The 20,618-nt window shown below is 34.9% G+C and overlaps 1 protein-coding gene across 4 annotated transcripts in view; it reads left to right on the top strand.

Moving 5' to 3' along the window:
- The window catches only part of LOC150094547 (ribosome biogenesis protein WDR12 homolog), a 98,679-nt gene extending 83,846 nt beyond the window's left edge, over positions 1-14,833 (top strand). For 2 of the 4 annotated variants that reach the window (XR_016550247.1, XR_016550246.1), the window contains exons 11-12: positions 9,964-10,087; positions 14,536-14,833. Coding sequence is in view for 1 of the 4 variants with exons in the window: in XM_090412156.1 (XP_090268282.1) it covers positions 222-354; positions 9,964-10,087 (257 nt within the window). In the remaining 3 variants the exon portion in view is untranslated. Of the gene's footprint in view, positions 1-221; positions 355-9,963; positions 10,088-14,535 lie in introns of those variants that run through there. The other 2 variants (XM_090412156.1, XR_016550248.1) reach the window with 2 other exon arrangements.
- Positions 14,834-20,618: the final 5,785 nt, after the last annotated feature.

Genomic DNA, 20,618 nt, shown 5'->3' with positions numbered 1-20,618 from the left:
GGAGTCTTGACAAGTAACAGACTGATTTGGAGGAAAATTGTAGATAGGAAGTTAGTAATGATGTAATTTTTTCATGTAGTACTATCATATCCTGTACACCCCTTGAGGGTACATAGCAGGAATTTGATGATGATAATAATTTAAAAAAAATTTTTTTTTTTTTTTTTTTCAAGAATAATTTCAATTATTTTTTGTATGTATTTTTGTGTTTATTTTTCTAGATGGCACACTTGTGAAATGTGCATATACGTCTCATGCCCTCTGGGTTAGATCGGTTCACTGGTCTCCATTGAATGAGCATCATTTTATATCAGGATCAGATGATAAAGTGGTGAAATTATGGGACACAAGAAGGTAAAAAAAAATTATTTGTGGTAATTTTTTTAATATTAACAGATACTTTTTTTTGGTGAGCTTGCAGATACAAAAGAAACAAATCGTAGTTCATTGGTTTGTTTACCAGCCCATTTTAGCACAAGATTTGAAGTAGTGAATTTGAGGTGGGGGGGTGGGGAGGATTGTTTGACCTCCTATCTGAAAAGAACGGTTGATAAATTGTAATATGTATAAACCATTACAGTATCTTCACAGAAATTGGATGCATTGTTTTTATGTTAGAAGATGTAACCCATCAATTATAACACGATTCAGAAACTTTTAAGTTTGTAGGGACCACAAGCATCTAGGTGTATGTAACATTCATTGTTTATATAGAAATCCTTACACAGGTCAAACAGGAAAAAGTTATTAACTTCATAAGAGTGAGCACCAAGATGTTTTACTCACAATCAAAGAAATAGGTGGATTCACTGCACGTGTCTCCACAGACAGTCATGAAATGGATCATCATCATCGATTTACTTCGATGTAAATTGGTGATGATAATCCATTAACTATGGATCATCATCACCACAAGTTTCTTCCAAATTAGTCTGTCACTTGTCAGATCTTATATTCTTTTCTTCTAGATCACTTCTTAACTTCATTGGCTACTAGTTCTCAGACAGGAAAAAGACCTTTTGGTCTTTTTCCTGTCTTGTTGGCATCAGACACCTGCTTTGTTAATCTTTCATTTCCAGCATGTTTAAGTGACCATACCCCTGAGATTGGCTTATTATTGGTCCGTAATTTTCGTAAGAATTTCACCCGACAGGACCAACCAGAGACCAGAATATCATCATCATATTCCTGACATGTACCCTCAAGGGGTGTACAGGATATGATAGTACTACATGAACAATTTACATAATAATTACTAACCTCCTATCTACAGTTTTCCTCCAAATCAGTCTGTTACTTGTCAAGACTCCAATATTATCATTATCAGATCTTATATTTCTATCGTCTAAGTCACATTGTACCGTATCAATCCACCTATATCTTGGTCTTCCTCTGGGTCGTTTTCCTACCAACCTGGCAGAGAACACTTGTTTTGCTAATCTTTCCTCACCCATTCTGTTTAAGTGACCATACCACTTGAGATTAGCTCTGCTAACGCATTCCTGGGTGCTGACAATGTCAAGTTCTTTCCTAATATCCTCATTTTTAATATGATATTGCCATTGATGCCATCTGTTCACGCCTCTAATCTTTCTCAGGACTCTCATATCTGCAGTCTCTAGTCTTTGGTCAAGTGTTTTACTTCTGACCCAGCTCTCAGATCCATAAGTTAAAACTGGTTTGAGCACTACCTTGTATACAGCTAATTTAGTGTTATGACTAATTTCTCTCTTATTCCATATGAATTTATTCAATTGACGTCCTACCATACCAGCTTTGTTGATTCTGTTATCTATTTCCATATTTAATTTACCATCTTCACTAAAAATCGTGCCTAAGTAGCTGAAATGTTTTACTTGTTCCACAGCTTCCCCGTTCACAACACAGTTGACATTTTCAACAACTCTACCTATTTTCATTGTCTTTGTCTTTTTAATGCTGACCTTCATACCATATCTATTACAACAGTTATTCATTTTAGTCAGAGAATCTTGCAAACTTGCAGCGGATTTATTCAGAAGTATAACATCATCTGCATAAAGCAAAGAGCTGACATTAATGTCTCCAATTCTGATATCATGTTTAATAAAACTTTCCTTCATAATGTGATCCATATAGATAATGAATAACAGGGGGGATAATGTACATCATTGTCTCACACCAGATTTAACATTAAACCATCTTCCAGTACATCCTTAAATTCTAACTGCCGACTTACAACTCAAATACAGACTAAGTATTGCTTGATATAATGTCCCATTGACACCATATAACTGTAGCGTATTGAATAACTTCTCTCTTGGCACCTTGCCATATGCCTTTTCCCGATCAACAAAACTTAAATACAGATCTTTGTTATATTCCCATGCTTTCTCGACTATTTGTCGTAAAGTGAAGATCTGATCCTGACAGCTTCTATTTGGCCTGAATCCAGCTTGTTCTTCAACAAGCTTTTCTTCAATAATTCTCATCAACTGTTTCTCATGTATACTTGCATAGATCTTACCAGGAATACTCAGTAGGGAAATACCTCTGTAATTCTCACATTCAGTTTTATTTCCCTTTTTATATATATGGGCACTATTAGAGTTCTACTCCAATCATCAGGAATTCGTCCCTCTGTCCAGGCTTTCTGAACTATTCAGTGCAGCCACTTGTAAAACTTTTATAATACCATACTTCAGCATTTCTGATCGAATATCATCTACTCCTGCTGCCTTTCCATATTTCAAGCCTTTGATAGCTTTTTCTACTTCAAGAATGGATATGTATTCCTGACTGCATGCCTGGGTAGTGTTTTTTTACCACTGTGCTGTCATCACTGCTTGTTTCGTTTAGCAAATTTTCGAAGTAATTACTCCATACTTCAAGGATATCTTTTTCTCCTGTTTTCATGTCACCTTTATCATCTCTAACTCCTTTTACAGCACTGTTTCCTCCATTCTAAGCTTCTTCAACAACCTCCAGAATATTTTGCCACCTTCTTGATATTTATTTTCTATATTCTTGCCAAAGTCCTCCCATGACTTTTGTTTAGCTAGTTTTACACAGTGTTTTGCATTCTTGCATTTGTCTCTGTATTCTCTAAGAGCAAAAGCTGACTTATTTGTCAGGAACTTTTGATATGATTTCTTCTTTTCCTTCACTGCCTCTTTAACTTCCTGTGTCCACCATGGAGTCCTGATTTTTCTATCCTTGCAGACAACCTCACCACATGCCTCTCTGGCTGAATCAATCAGGGTTTTCTTCAAGGCTTGCCACTGAATCTCCATGGTTTGGTTTCTGTTCTCAGACTCTTTCATTTTTTCTTCAATAATCTTTGTGTATTTTAGTCTGCAGTTCACATCTGAAAGCTGCTCAACTTTTATTCGCTTTAAAACTTTCTTACATGTTATTCTTTTCAATATGAAATTCAATTTTATCTTGCTCAGGACTAAATAGTGATCAATTCCAATTTCAAATCTTCTGTAAACTCTGGTGTCCTGCAGCAGGGAGAAAACATCACTATCAACAATAACATAGTCAAAGAGACTTTTCTTATTCCTAGCCTCTTCTGTCCATCTGAATTTGTGCACATTTTTATGTTGGAACATGGTGTTAGTAATAACCAGTCCATGTCCTGAGCAGAAATCCAACAGATGTTTGCCATTATTATTAGCTTTGCTCTTTTCTCCAAATTTTCCCAAAATATTTTTGTATGTCTCACAATCATTTCCTACTCTGCTATTTAGATCCCCAACAAGGACCAACTTTTCCTTTTTCATTGTGTCAGTTGCTTTTTCTAAAGCATCAAAAAATTCCTCCACTTCTACCTTAGTAGAACCTTCTGTGGGACCATAGGCACAAATAAGTCTCATTGTCCAGTTCCCCATTCTCATATTTGCCCACATCACTGTACTTGAGACTGCCCCGTTCAAGAAGATTAGCCTCTTATTTTGTGTTGAATACTATGGCTAATCCTTCTTTTCCTTGATTGTCATTTCCTGAATATAACATTTTGTATTTATTGCTCAGAAAGATGTCACCAGTTTTTGTCTTTTTTGTTTCAGTCACCCCTATTATGTCGATCTGGTACTTATCTAATTCCTCAGCTAGCTCCATTTCTTTGCCATTCAGGCTTCTTATGTTGATAGTACCGATCTTTAACTCTGGTGAAGTTGATTTTGGGTGTGTTTTCAGATTTGTTCCAGAATATGTGACCAGAATATGGTGTCCTTAAACTGCATTCTGTTGTTATTTTTGTAGAAATTGCATGTCAGCAACAGTAAAAAAAAAAAAAAAAAAAAACTACTGAGAACAACATCAACTGATGGAATACCAATTATCATAGCACTTCATTAAACACCCTTCATTAAACACTCTAGAGGTGTAATATAAGAATGTGACCTCCTTGATGTTCCAAAGGAAGAGTTATGTTCAGAACTCAAAAATCAAAGAGTCACAGGTATGGTGCAAATCCTAATTATGTAGGAATGGTTACTTGGTTTTCCAACAGAAACATCACCATTACTTTTTATACATCCAGACTTCCAACATGAATAAAAGCAGAATATCTCAGTTGTCTTGTTAAATTTTTTTTATTCCTGATCTGCTAAGATGCTTTAAAAGTCAGAAATATAGGCATGCCCAAACTGCTTTGTGTGGTTCTTCCACCTGTGCCTGATGTGGAAGAAAAGAGCATGATAATAACTCTTTCTTGGAATAGAAAATTAAGTGTGTTAACTGTCAGTGAGAACATTCTGCCTACTCTTGTACATGCCAAAAACAGAAGGATGAAAGGAAATACTAAATACATGGTGTCCAAAACCTAATTAAGAACACTTTCTGAAGATTGCAACCATAAATTCAGACAAATCATCATGTGGCAATTTGTATAACTGATGATTTAGAGTAGAAAGTGGGTACACATTTATATTTTCAAATCAAGTGCAAAGGGATCGCATGATAGCACTCAACAGGATAAAAGACCAAAGGCTGTGCTAGGCAAATTGAGTTTGGAGGAAACTCTTTTTATGAAGGAATAAAGTTGCAAACTTGGGTGTCTTGTAATGTCAAAGACATCATCTAGATCGGGCGTGACCAGCTTCATTCTATACGAGGGCCAATATATGATGAGTGATAGCTTCACGGGCTGCACGCTTTTAGACAGAACTTAAATAAAAATAAACTCTGCATTTTTTTCAAGGCAATAGTTATATGTATTAAATTATTATATTTGTTAAATCATTTTACTGCTGGGAGAACAATATAAAATACTTGATCGATTTTAAATATAAGTTGTTAAATTAAATTTAATTACATATTTCTGGTTTTTTGCATGTAACACAAGTTAATGAGAACACTGTGGGCATTCATATGCGGCAAGAAATTCATCAAAGTCGATTTTCAAGGATGATGACGATATTTGTAACAAATCCTGAACGTGGCCATCAGTCAGTCGGCTTCTTTGTGACGATTTAACTGCCCTCATAGTTGAGAAAGTGCATTCACATGTATATGCTTCCAAGCATAGATGCAATTCTCAAGCTGAAATCACTCAATGCAGTAGTATAGTTTTCCCTTGGTACCAGTTTCCAAAAGTCAGTGCCTATCTCCACCCTTGACTGGAAAAAGGGGGTCACTTTGAACGTCACACAACTCCACTAATCAATTGGAATTGTGTGACCTTCAAAGTGTCATGCTGCTCTGAAATGTCGCATTTCATTGGGTTGTTAAATAATGTCACTTGTGGCCCCATGTCACTGAAGTCAGAAAATCGCTTACTGAATTCCTCCAAAATTTGGTCTAATATTGGCGCAGAAAACTTGAAATCAATGTCGTGGCTCTCCTCCATCAACTCCCTACAGGAAGGGAAATGTACTAGGTTTCCTCTGACTAGGGTGAATTTAAAAACCTTCAGTTGACTTATAAACCCATCTAGGTGTCCAACTAAATCTGAGATTGTTTGGTTATGTCCCTGTAACTTCACATTGAATTCATTCATGTGGTGTGTGTGATGTCTGTTAGAAAGGCGAGTAAGCTCGTAAAATGAGGATCACATAGTTTTGTGATTAGTTCTTTGTATCCTCGTGTTCCTCTAAAAACCGTTTTATTTCCTTTCTCAAAGCAAAAAACCATTTCAAACAGTTCCCTCTGCTTAGCCAATGTACTTCTGTGTAGGAAGTTTTTTTCCCACTTGGTTAGACTATAATTAATTTAGTTTAATCCTTTATCCAACTAATAATACTGTGTAATAACACCCACTAGCTGTTATTACACAGTACCTATCATACCCCTCCCCTCAAAATCATTTACTGATGAGATGAAGCATTCATAACCACCTCTGGCAACCTATTCCTCACCCTCCAAGCAAAAATCTAATCCTAACACCTTTGCTAACCACACTCTTACATAATTTCCATGGTTCCCCTTATTCTCTCCCTTCCTTCTATTGAAAAAATTCTTCAATGTAATCATATAAAATCCCTTTAATTTACATGCTTCTGTTATGTTTCCTCTTTTCTACCTATCAGCTAGTTTTTGAAGCTCACAGGCTTTCAATGTGTTCTCAGGTGAAGCATCCCATAGACCTACCACAATCTTTGTCACTCACCTCTGGATCCTCTCCACCACTTCTTCATCCCCCTATGGGATCCAGATGAACAGATCTCTGTGCAGTAGTCAAGATGTGACCTTAATTCAAGTCTCATGAAGGGGAACAATAACTTCCCTTTCCCTTCTCATTAGTGTGTTTTTCAACACCATATACTCTTGATGTACTGTTTTGGCTACCTTTGCATTGTGCCCTCTAAACTTTAACTTCCTGTCCACTATCGCCTACAAATCCCTGGCCTCAGTTTCCTGCAGTTCATTTCCATCAATATAGTACATAGCTTGTGATCTCTTCTTCCCAAAGTGCATCCATCACCTTATACTTAGTGACATTGAACTGGCAGTCATTTACCTTTGGCTATACTGCAAGTCTATTTAAGTCATCCTGCAGGCTCTCTACATCACCATCATTTACTATAGCTCTTCCCAGTTTTATATCACCAGCAAACGACTGAATACTTCCTGCCAAATAATTTCCTGTATCATTGATGTACAAATTAAACAACATTGGACCAAGTACTGAGCCCTGTGATACACCACTAATCACCTGCCTTCTCCTGGACTGAGCTCCTCCATACCATTTGTCCCAATTTATACAACAGAATTCTATGTGGAATTATGTCAAATGTCTTTGCAAAAATCCAGATGTATGAGTAGCATATCCCTTATTCAACTCTGCTGTCACTTTATTATAAAAAGTAAGCAAATTACTAACACAAGACCTAGTCCTACCTTTCACAAAACCATGTCACTTATAAAGTGTCATATTCCTATTCATCCAGTCCTGAATTCTGCCTTTTACTAATTTTTCCAGTACCTTAACCACCACCACTCCTGAAATGCTGATTGGCCTATGACTTGCTACTTCTGCGTTGGAGGCGCCAAGAACTATTTTGTCCTCTTTCCACTCCATTGGTACCTTCCCAGTACTGAGGTTATGCCCTCTGTCCAAAAAAGAAACCGAACTTTTGATAGAAAATAAAACACACAACAATTATAATTATTCAGATCATTTATTTCAATCAATATACTCTCCCTCAGCTTCGATACAGCGTTTGGCACAGTCAATTAATTCATTAAATGAGTTTTTTATATTGGTTTTCTGGGATACTGTTGAGGGTAATGGTTACTGCCACTTGAATGTTTTCAATGGTGTCGTATCGCTTTCCTTTCATCGCCAAATGAAGTCGGGGGAGAGAAAGAAATCAGGTGAATACGGCATGATCCAACACACAAACTTGGTTTTTGCTCAAAAACTGTCTCACAATGTTCGAATGATGAGATGGTGCATTATCGTGCAAAAGTGACCATCTGCCTGGATCACGATATTCATGCCGTACGCAACGAATTCTCGCTATCAATTACCTCAAAACTTCGAGATAAAACTCGCCATTGACCATTTGGACATGCTGAATGAATTCTTTGTGATAATGTCCATGGAATCGTAGAAACAAATCAGCATTGTCTTTACTTTTGACTTCTTAAGTTACTTTTTTTCGGATGCTCCTCTTCTGGTGGTTTTCACTCAGCACTCTGGCACTTTGTTTCGGGCTCATACTCAAAACACCACGTTTCATCACCAGTAACAATCGTTTCAAGGAAGTTTGAGTCCTTATGATTTAATGAGGTCCTTGCAGTGTTCAATTCGATACATTTTTTGGTCATCAGTCAACTTGTGGAGAACAAATCGCGAATTCAATTTATGAAGGCCCAAACTCTCGGTCAAAATGTTGTGAACAGTTGATTTTGGAATCCCCAATTCATCTTCAATCAATCTCATGGATGATTTCGGGTTTTCTTTGATGAAATCGCATGCTTTTTGGATGTTGACTTCGTTAAGTCCAGTTTTTGGATGGCCCGACTTTTCATCGTCCTCAAGCGTCTCACAACGACTTAGAAATCGCTTAAACCACTCGTAAACTTGAGTATGGGATAAGTATTCATCACCATATGTTTTTTGAAGCATTTGATTTATTTTGGTAAAACTTTTACCAAGTTTAACACAAAAGTCAAACACAGCTCTCTGTTTGAAACTCAGTTTCTAATGAAACAATGTCATAAACAGTTGACACAACACTAATGAAGGTTGCCACTTTCGACAACAAAAAGATACAACAGGTGGCGCCACCAGTTTCTTCTGTTTTCGAAAAGTTCGGTTTCTTTTTGGACAGGGGGTGTAAATTAAACAGTTTGATCAGAGAAGCTGATAATTCCCTTGCAGATTATCATAATACATGGGCTATAATCTAATCCCATGGCTTGTTTGCATTAAGTTTCTGCAGTATTCTAAGTATCTCCATTTTTTCAAATCTTATTCTCCTATTAGTCAATGTCACATCTGGCATTGCAGTAGCACCACCTAGATGATACATCCTTGCAAAATGATCAAGCAGTAACTCACTGTTTGGTTTGCTTCTGTTACCATCTGCCATCAGCACTTTTTAAAGTCATCCTATCACAGCTTTCCAAGCTTCCACATGCCACTGTATATGCTCTTTGCACACTGAAGACAGTGCTGCATGTTGGTTCACGTAATGTAGGACTTGCATGTTGCAGTCCTGTTGTGGAAACCCATGTTGTGAGCCTCGGTTCCAAATGTTTTTGTGCTGATTCGTGTTCCAGTTGATGCCCGGAACTCCATATTCATGTTTTGGCTGACGAATGGTGGTTTATACAAATTATCCTTTGTGGCACTCTGTGATCAAGTTCAGTGAGTGTGAAGGGTCATCCAACTGCAGGTAGTATTTGTAGTTGACTTCATGAGCTTCTCTCTCAGTATGGTATCACTGATTGTTGATTTGAGATGGCCCAATTTGCTGAACAGATAGCCTGCAACATGTCATCCTATCATTCTTCAGTGATAAACAAACTGAAATATTTGCATTTAAACAGTATGTTTTTAGTAAAGTTTGTGAGTGTGTGTGTGTGCATGTGCACACACACTCACATCACCAATATATTCTTTTTTGCAGCATTTATTTTCATTCAAACAACTCATCCATTTTATCATTTAACTCATCTAAATCATCTATTTTAGTATGGATAATGATATCATACATCAGTAAAAGCATTTGTCCAAGTGATCACTTTCAGGTGACTGACCATTTGGCAAGACCGCTTGAATTCCATTTTATTTCTTAACCAGATTATTGATTTAAAGATTTTGCTGAAATACTTGATTAGGAGATTATTTAATTTTCTTAGCTTAATTGTCCTAATCCCCACTGCTAATAAAGATTAGTTCTCATCTGATCTGTTCAAAGACCAGAGAATACTACTACAAAAGTATAATGTAATGTGAAATATAATTAATTTATAATTGATAATGAATATTTTTATGTATTTAAATTTTGTTTTATTTTTTGATTTCAGCTCAAAGGCACCATTAAATGATATGTTTGGTCATGAAGATTACATTTTTTGTGTGGATTGGTCACTCCCTAGGTATTTATTAAGTGGTAGTGCCGACAAGCATGTCAACATATATGAAGTTTAGGTAAGTGTTTCACTAGAATTTGAAATCAAAAGGATAATACTTTGCAAAACTTACTACGGGTATGAATATGTATGTAAATAGAGTAATTCCTATATAGCATTCAGAGTAAAAATATGGTAGGAGTTTAATACACTGATTCCCCCTACACACACACACACACCTTTTCAAAAAAAAATTTTTAAGAATGAAGGCACTATATAATATCTACTTTGCATAAATATCGTAGACAGAGTGTATCTCTTGGATTTGTGCATAAAAAATCAGTTCCCTTGTTAATCTAGGACCTTTTGCTAATATTTTAGCTAATAGTACTACAGGGTTGGTTTCTTTGTAGCAATAAGGCTTCATATTTCCAGTTTAGCTGAAGCCTGTGTCAAAAATTTTGCTCCAAATTAGGTAACAAGCATTCCAGTCTGTCAGATCTTATATTTCTGTCTTCATAGGCATTTCTGACTGTAACAGTTCACCAAGGTGTCTTAGGTGAATTGATGTCCTTGCAAGTCAACAGATGCCATGAGAGAATAGAGAGTAAAATATAAGTGAGCTAAGCTTATGTATTACAGTAACTAAACAAAAGTCATGGGGAGACTGGTTAGAATATGGAATAAAAAAAAACACGAGGAGGACAAAATATTCTGGAGGCTATTGAAAAAAAAAAAAAAAAGCTTCAAAATGGAGTAATGAGTACTGTAAAAGGAATCAGTAATGATAATGGTGATATAAAAACTGAAGATAAAGATAGTCTGTATTTCTGGAGTAATTACTTGAAAGATTAAATTTGATAATCAGTGACAGAACTTTGGTGAGAAATATTCAATAGGAATGTAATCAGGAGTACATATCAATCCTTCAGGAATTGATACACGAAAATATTCAATGTATTGTTGGATAGAGTCAGTGAACTTGACAGATGTTCTTGCTTTCTTCCATAAACATGGAATGGTACTGACTGGTATTAACTTTTCACCAGTAGAATGCAGGACCTTGCAGTTATTTTTGTAACTTCATTTGAAGCTAAAACGAGTTGGAAGAACTTCAATTACTGGTACTTTTGTCACTACTCTGAAGTGCTAATGTATTATAAGTTTGTGATATTAAATATCCATCTCAAAAATAAAGTACTTCAGTTTAGCATCATCTGTTCTCTCTGTCTATTTCTGTTATGAAGAACCAGCAGTATATATATATATATATATAGTTGTAAATGTGATGACAGGTATAGGCTATATTATATGCTTGACAAACACAGGTCTATTTCTGGTCCCATGGTATCACTTACTGAATGATAACAGCAGTGCATGGGGAGCATTGAAAAAGTGCTTAATTGACATAGTATCTAAATGTATCCCTAGAGTTCAAAGTAATAAATAGGGTGGAAGTGAAATTAATGTGCAACCGTAGTAAACAAGAGAACCATAATAAGAAGATAAAGTGAAAGGAATGTCATGAGAATAAGACAGTTCAGCTGTCTTAGAATTATAATAAGACAGAGGAGCTGTATTGTAATGGAAAGCTAAATTGTCTGTGCAGGCTAAAGAATTTTATTGTTATGCCGCAAGTAAAAGAAAGAATGAATCTGGAAGAATAACTTTCTGAATGCAGATGATACCCTTGTGTTAGAAGCTGATGAGATCGTTCAGATAATGGGTGTTCACTTTGCTAAGATCTATCGACCAGGTGCATGCAATGCCATGTAACATGGCACACAGTTCTACCAGTACAATATTGGAAAAGAGATAGAGGTGCATAAGAAGGAAGTTCAAAAGCTGTTGCATAACCTGAATAAGAATTTAGCAATATGAACAGATGAGATATGGTAACACATATGCTAAAACGGTGTTTGCCAAAGTGTGGTATCACATAACTCAAAGGATAGGCAAAGGTCTTTAGGGAGTATGAGGCATTTTTTATTACCTGTTTTTGTTGTCTTATCACAGATAAATGCAGCTTTATTCTATAATTAATTTTTCAATAACTAAAAAATCTAAAGACCGTTTTAAACAAAATGTCTCTGCACAATTGACTGACTTACTACTCGTACATTAGGGCTGTATCTCATTGACGCCACAATCTTGTCTTGTTCCAACTGCTTTGTTGAAACTGTTTGCATTAAAAGTTTAAATTCAAATAGTTTGAATAGTACAGTCAGAACTCTGCTAAATTTCTTAAGTTTGTTTCTGCTGTATGTATATTGGATTTGTATAACTAAAACGTACTTAATAATTTTAAAAAAATTTGACGTTTGTAATTTATTATAATGCAAATGTTAAAAAATAAATACATTTATAATTATTTGTGTTTGAATGAAATTTGTCTCAAACTGCCTTTTCCAGGTCTTTGGCATTCTTTGTATAGCTTGTCTCAGCTCAGGAATAGATACTACAGGAACAGAAAGAATATATGAGTTCTGCCATACAATGGTTGTGCAAAAACAGAGATGTATCGAACTATTGACCTATCAGTACATCTGAAGTGGTGATGAAGATTGTAGTGAAGTCATTGCAAACTCGCTACAAAAAGAAGTTGACAGATAATCTATACTTTTCATGACCTTCTTTTAGTAAACCCATGCTGGTAAACAAGTACCAGCGTGGGATTACTAAAAGGAGGTCATCTTTTAGCAATTTTCTCTTATTTTATAATTATGTTTACAGATGAATTGGATAAAGAAATGGATACACTGTGATATTGTTGGACTTTGCTAAGGCAATTGATAGAATACCACATGAAAGGCTGTTACATAAACTGAAGAATGTAGGATTAAAACATACACTATTGACTTGGATAAGTGGGTATCAGAAAGTGGTGTATGGTGGGTGTGAATCTGCTGGATTTAAGATGACAAAGGACTATTCCTCCAGGAATCAGTCCTTGGACCATTGTTGTTCAATTTATGCATTAATGATATTGGGAAGGATCTGACAGATGTTCAAATATTGGCTGATGGTGGCTGATGATGTAAGAATAGGCAGGACAATCGGAGATGTTAGTGATATACAGAGTGACCAAAATTAAAATATCCCTGTTTAAGGCCTTATAGGCGTGAACAGATGGCATCAATGGCAATGTCATATTAAAAACGAGGATATTAGGAAAGAACTTGACATTGTCAGCATTCAGGAATGCGTTAGCAGAGCTAATCTCAGATGGTATGGTCACTTAATGGGCGAAGGTGGTATGGTGGAATGGGCGAAGAAAGATTAGCAAAACAAGTGTTCTCTGCCAGGTTGGCATGAAAATGACCCAGAGGAAGACCAAGATATAGGTGGATTGATACGGTACAATGTGACTCAGGCGATAGAAATATAGATCTGATAATGATAATATTGGAGTCTTGACAAGTAATAGACTGATGTGGAGGAAAATTGTAGATGGGAGGTTAGTAATTATGTAAATTTTTCATGTAGTACTATCATATCCTGTACACCCCTTGAGGGTACATGGCAGGAATTTGATGATGATGATGGCCTTATGGAGCACCATTCAGTGATCCAAATGTTACAAAACTTTTAAGGAATACTTCTGCATCATGCGGAAGCAATATCTGAGAGGAAAAAAAAGTAGTTCTAAAATTCACCATTTGGGGGGGGAGAGACTGTATGATGTATCAAATGTAGATGTAATTTTTCTGTGTGTGTAAGGAGAAAAGTGACACAAACATAAATAATACATTTTTATTCACTTCCATTATGCATTCACAGACTGTACTGCTGCCTTTCCTGGTATGCTACAAACTGCATCCTGTGCACAATATATTCAGCTGCAGAACGCAGTTGCGCACATGCTATGTTATGCTGTCTCTCAGTGTTGGCAAGTTATCAAGATGATCCCAATAAACCCTATCTTTGAGAAATCTCCACAACCAGAAGTCACAGATTGTATGGCCATCCAATGGGAAATGCACAGCTGATCACTATGGCTTCCGTGAAATGTTCTTGAAGAACTTCCTGTACAGATCGACCATGTGTGGAGGTGGGGGAGAGACATTCTACAAGAAAATGACTGAAATGGATAAAGGAATCCATGCACAGGCACCGCTGTAGCTGTGGCACAACAAAATTGTTTATCATATCATGATACCTCTGGGCAGTAACTGAGCAAGTTACTGCCCAGAGGTATCATGATATGATAAACAGTATGACCTGACTGGTAAATGTTCTCAAAGAAGAATGACCCAATGATAAATGAAGCTGTAAACCTGAGCCAGGCAGTAACTCTGGGTGAATGCAAAGGAATTTTTTGGATTGCATATATATCTATATATATATATATATATTTATTTTATTTTATTTTATTTTTGAATTTATTTATTAGGCAGTAGGACCTGTTATCTGAATAGTTTAACCTACGTGTCATGGCTCTCTTGAGCGAGTAATGTAATATATATTGTATATTTTTCTAAAAGATGATTTTCATTGTCTAGTAACTGAAAATGACTATTCATTCAGGTAACAGCTGCAGCAACAACAGAACTGGAAGGTTAAAGGGTTCATTGCAATTCTTCTGATTGCATGTATTTGGTCTTGCAGAGACTTGAGTTGTACATAAGATGCATAGTTATCCTGAGAAGAATACACTTGTCAGCAGGTGACAAATGTAAATAAATATTTTATTATTACATTAGCTTTCATTCTCTTTGAAACCTTGACTTAAACACAAAATGCTTTTGTGTGTGTGTGATTTACAAGGCAACTGTAATTTCCAAACAGAATTAATGTAAAACTTCTAAATCAGTAAAACTTTTGTAGTTAATCTTGGTAGATGTATATATATATGTGTGTGTGTGTGTGTGTGTGTATATATATATATATATATATATATATATATCGGGGGAGGGGGGTATATTCAGAGTGTGCATCCATGAATAGCAATATCACCAATATTATATTTTTGCATTTATTCCTATTAAAGACTCCCCTAATTGTTTCCTGGCTTCGAGTGATTCCGATAATTAAACACAATATACTAATACTTCATGAAGAAGATTCTTTTCACTATCACAAATATGGACACCTTTGAACACACATGCAGATGGCACAGCGGCTCAAATTCTTAGCGTTCCAGTGGTTTTAAACCACCCAGGTGGTGAGGCATGGTGTACACTGAGATAATAGCACCCAGAAATCAGTGCCTGTGATTGGTTATTGTGTCATCAAATCCATTTGAATGTTGTCATGAGTTGCTGTTTTTGTTTTCTGAGTTTCATCTATTTTGTGTGCATGAAATGTGAATTGACGTGTTTAGAACACTGATTATAGACAAATAATTTTCTTTAAATAATTTTTTTTTTTTTTATATTTACAATGGGAAACAGTGTTGATGATATACTGAACCATTTTCTGTTAGAGGTTGGAACTTGTGTATAACACGAATTATTTCAGCCTTTAAGCATTAAATATGCTTTTACCAACAAAAGCATTTTGAATTTTGGAACGATTAGTAGAATGAAAATTGTGTGATGTGGGAATTATTGAAAGTGAAGGAGGCAACAAAGCAAAAGGAATAAAAACACACAGCTTAGTGAGGAATGCAGAGAAGGTCAAGAGCAATGACTAATGAGGTCAGAATTGTACAATGAGAATCAAATTATTTGGTATTTTGACACATGAAAATTACAGAATCTCTAGCACAGTGGTATTATATCAGAACAGCAGGCTGGGGTTGACATTTCTCTTAACCTCTTAACTACTGTACATTGTAATTTTTGAGAAATACAGAAGGAAAATGACTGTTCCATACAATAAAGATAGAGATGAGAAGAGTGACAAATGCTGGGTCTGATGAATTTAAATTTGGGCTACATGTGGAAGTTGGTGACATGCAGATTTCTAGATGTGGGACAACTGGAGGGTATTTATGAATGCCAGTATGTTGTGGCAAAAAGCAGAAAAAGACTGTGTAATGGTGGAGGAAATCAGAAGCTAAAAAGCAGGTGGATCATCAGTTGTTGATTTTGCTGTTTTGAACGAATGACAGATATTCAGTAATATTTCTGTAAAAAAAAAAAAAAATCTACCTCACAAATTATGTACACATTCTAAGGTTGAGGTGATTTGGACATTTGTACTTATTAAAGAAAGAAAAAAAATGTATAGACTGAAAGTCAAGCTTTCTAGAAAATTGGTTATTGAGAGTTAAGACTAGGCAAACATTGTGATGCCATCATATTGTCAGGTTAGGTGTAGCCATGATTTGCTTGCTGTTTTAGATCACAAAACAAAAATTATGCATTATCATATAACATTTCTTCTGGCAGGGTAGGTAATAGTTATAAAATTGCAGTTTTTATTACTGTTTAAAATTATGTTAATACAAAATAATAAAGAATAAAGCACATAAAAGGAATGACATTTACACTCATCTCTCACTATAGCAAACTTATAGGAAATACAGGAAAGATCTGTTAGACTGGACAGTTTGCTACAATTTTTTTTTTTTTTAATGCCATTATGACGGGTTTTTGGTAAAGACTTTTTGTTTGTTATAGTGAGCGTGTTACAACAACATATGCTATAGTGAGAGGCAACTGTACGATTACAAATGTAATATTTTGAATGGAAAACACACATTGAAGTTTATTTATTTTATATCTAAACCCAAGTGATACAACATTATTTACAACAAATTAGGATACATTACAAATAAGAACAGCTTAAATTTGGTAGGTGAATTACATAGGGACTGATAAGTAAAATATGAAGAAAACATATTGAGGTAAAGAGCCATGACTGACCTTAAATATGTAACATATTATATGATTAGAATACTAAATTTTTTAAGTGCAAACAGGGTTATTTTGCAAGATTTTTTCTAAAATAAATTTTTAAGTAATTGGAAAAGAAAAAAAAAACAAAAAAAAACTCAAATCCTGAAGTGATATGCCCAACAGAGTGAACAATGATTAGAGGAAGTATATAATAATGATGCAAGAGAGAAAGAAACTTGCTGAGCTCCACAGGCATGGTAATTGTATGCAAATATTACTCTATGGATACCATCCAACATCTCACTGGTATAGAGCAAGGATAGGCTTTCAAATTATCTAGCTGCACTCTAATGCTATAAATAAAAGTGGTGAGTAAATGGGTGAGGTATATTGTATAAATAAAATGGTAAAATGATACACACACATACACAAATTAGAGAATGGAGTAAGAAATGGAAAGAGAGAGATATGACACTGGTATGAACATGAGGAACAGTTACATTGGGTTTATTAGGTGGTTTGTCTCTTTCGAGTGGGAACTTGAATTTTCAAGAGGAAACATACCTTACCATCCCTATCTGAAATATGCTAGCTCTGCTTCAGCTGAAAAGGCCTAAAATGTTGCTAATGCTTAACAGAATTTAAAATGAGGCAATTCCAGCCATTTGACTTAACCATAGATGCTTTGGTTTGTAGTATGTTTCACATCCATAGCACATGTCAGAAGGATTTTTGACATGATGTGAGGAACTACTCTCATAAGGAGATGGGTTGCTCTTTCCAACAACAGGCAAACCAGCTGGAGAACAAAAATTAACAAGCAAAAATATATTATCTATGGAAAGGAGTTAATTGGATTATGTAGTTAGGAGAGAGCTATCCTTCATTGAGTCTTGGAACTTCGTGGAGATGCTAAGTAGAAATAATAATTGTAATGAGTAAAAAAAGATGAGTTTCTTACAGGAAGCTGGCTACATTGATCATGTAATGTATGCTGTATTGAAGTACCAGATGATGAAATTCATTTACCACTTGAAGATTTGCATAAATGTAATTTCTTTTAAGCATCCAGCCAATAGCCTTCGTTACGAAACAGATGCTACTCACATTGCTACCCATAGGGTATTTGCTTCCTAAGAAGGCCTCTGTGCCTATATCCTGTTCAGGAACAATATCCTTAATTTCTTTGACCCTTTAAATGATGCTTGTTCAGAGGTATAACACAAATAAGACCTCTCTTTTATATTGAAGAAAGAATCCATTGTTAATCTGGAATTCTAGAGAATGAAGAAATTGGTTGAGTAATGCAAAAGAGTGAAACCAAGTGTAATGGGAAAGGAGTTCAGTACTAATGACTTTTTGGAATAAGCTGGATATGGATTAACTTACAAGATGCTGTTTAATTCTAAAACAGATATTGGGTGCAACAGCGAGATGGAATTCAGTTCTGCCTTTCATCTTGAAAGATGGAATATGCGGATTTTATTTTTTACATTTTGCAATTCACATTGCAGATTGTTTAAGTACCTAGTAGATTCATTTTGTCTGCCTGTACATACTCTTTTTTTGTAAATTTGGTATTTTGAATCTTGAGGAATATTTTCTGTGCCATTTTAATTTATTTTATTTGGATCATTTTCAGGCTCAAGATGTGCTAAAATTAATAACATTTGAGATATAAGAAGATATCTGTGCAGTTTTGGCTTCATTTAGATTATTTTTATTTGCAAACAGTTCAAACTGATATTAATAATTCCACATTGGCTGGATGGAATTTAATGAAGTTTAGAATCTCTATTAAAATTTGATTTTAATCAGGGCATTTGTAGTGGCAATAGGAAAAAAGAACATCCTAACTTTTAACACATTTGTTACATTTTTATAGAAGTGCCACTATTTGATAGTTCTTTGAATCATGTAAATTTATCACAGAAATATAATATTTGTGTGTGTGTGTGTGTGTGTGTGTGTGTGTGTGTGTGTGTGTGTGTGTGTGTGTGTGTGTGTGTGTGTGTGTGTGTATATCATTCATCTTTTGAACGGTTTCAAATTGTATGTATAGAATAATTACATCAGCTTGCTAATTTATTGTTTTAGTTAAATGTATATATTGTAGCATAGTAGTTTTTATTGTTGAATCAGTATTAGGTTCAAAGCAAATAATGATTTCTTCTCCTCCTCCCCCACATAGTTTCAGGTTTTATCAGCAAAATAATTTAAAATTTTAATAATTACTATTTGTCATGATGGAATTTAAAATGATATTTGGTATTTAAGATCACTTCTTAAAACTTGTACCATCACATATCTCAGAGTTGTAATCAAAAAGTATTTGATCACAATCTGGGAACTATCCTAGAGTTGGTGAGGGCTATTACAATTTATTTAGAGGTTGCTTTTAAATGTTTATCATTGTTACACATTATTCACAGGTTACAGAACTTATATTCATCTCGGCAGTATCATTTTTTTTTCCTGTATAAATAAATCAGTCTCACACTGTTCTTCTGCATCTGTTCATTCAGAAGTCTTGGTTCAGTGTAACTTCTGCCCTTTCAGTGCCTCAGATATCTTCTTTGCCATTGTCTTTCATTAATCTTGATTCCAGTGATGATCCATGTTTAATCTGTTTCAATGAAATCCAGCACCTTGTACAGTTCAATTCATCCTGCACAGACTATATTTTCTTCTCAAATAGCCATTTATTATCTTAAATAAATGCACATTGCCTTTCCCACTACATTGCTATCTTTCACATTCCTTAGCATTCTTTTTATATCCATCCTCTTGTTTTCATTCTATCGAGCCAAAATCATTGTTGCAACCACCACTTAACTCATATCCTCTCTCCTTAAAAATTCTTTTACACCTTCCATTTATATCCATCAGTCATCTATTTTCATGCTACATGTTTCATCTCATTTTTCATCTTACCATTTTCAATTTTTTTTTTTTCCCCATTTATTGCATTCACTAACGTATTTTCACTAATGTGCTCTTGCTTGCCAGTGCTCACTTGCTAGCATTTACAATCTCTTGCTAATTCTTCTGCTTGTTGCTTCTGTAAGGCTGCTATGGTAGGAAGCCAGTTGAATCAAGTTACATGCAGAAAGAGAGAAAAATCAGTCAAAATACCAAGTGAGCAGTATACAAGACAGACTGGACAAACTACTAGAAGAACAAAATGGTTTCCAAAAAGGCCGATCCTGCATATATCCAATTTTTATTTTAAAATTATTAATAGAAAAGAGAAGAGAATTTCAAAAAGAAACACACGTGGCCTTTATTGATTATAAAAAAGCCTTTGACAAAATTAATAGACAAAAATTGTTTAAAATATTAACTGATTTAAACATACCAAACCAACTTTTACAATCCACTCAAGAAATATATACAGGAAATAAAATAGCAGTTAAATTAGAACACATCTCAGAATGGAAAGATATATCAAGAGGAGTACGACAAGGATGTACCCTCTCACTTCTACTTTTCAATATATAAATAAAATTATAACAATCTGGAAACAGTATAACCTATTTGGTATACAAATAACCCTGCAAATGAAGACAGATACACTACTATTTGCAGAAGATCAAATAGTATTAGCTACATCAGAAGATAATTTACAGAGATCATTAAATGATATCTCAAAACAATATAATATGACAATATCTAAAGAAAAAACAAAAATAATGGCATTCAAAGGAGAAAACCTAATAAGAAGTAAAATAGTGATAGATAATAAAATACTAGAACAAGTAAACACTTTCAGATACTTGGGATGTGATCTATCATACTAAGAAGAAAAAGACATAGACACTAAAA

This window comes from Typopeltis vanoorti, chromosome 22 (genome assembly GCF_054136105.1).
Source record: "Typopeltis vanoorti isolate ZY-2024b chromosome 22, IOZ_Tvanoo_1.0, whole genome shotgun sequence".
NCBI classification, from domain to species: domain Eukaryota; kingdom Metazoa; phylum Arthropoda; class Arachnida; order Uropygi; family Thelyphonidae; genus Typopeltis; species Typopeltis vanoorti.
The sequence above is the reverse complement of the archived record's forward strand: the minus strand, read 5'-3'. Positions and strand labels throughout refer to the sequence as shown.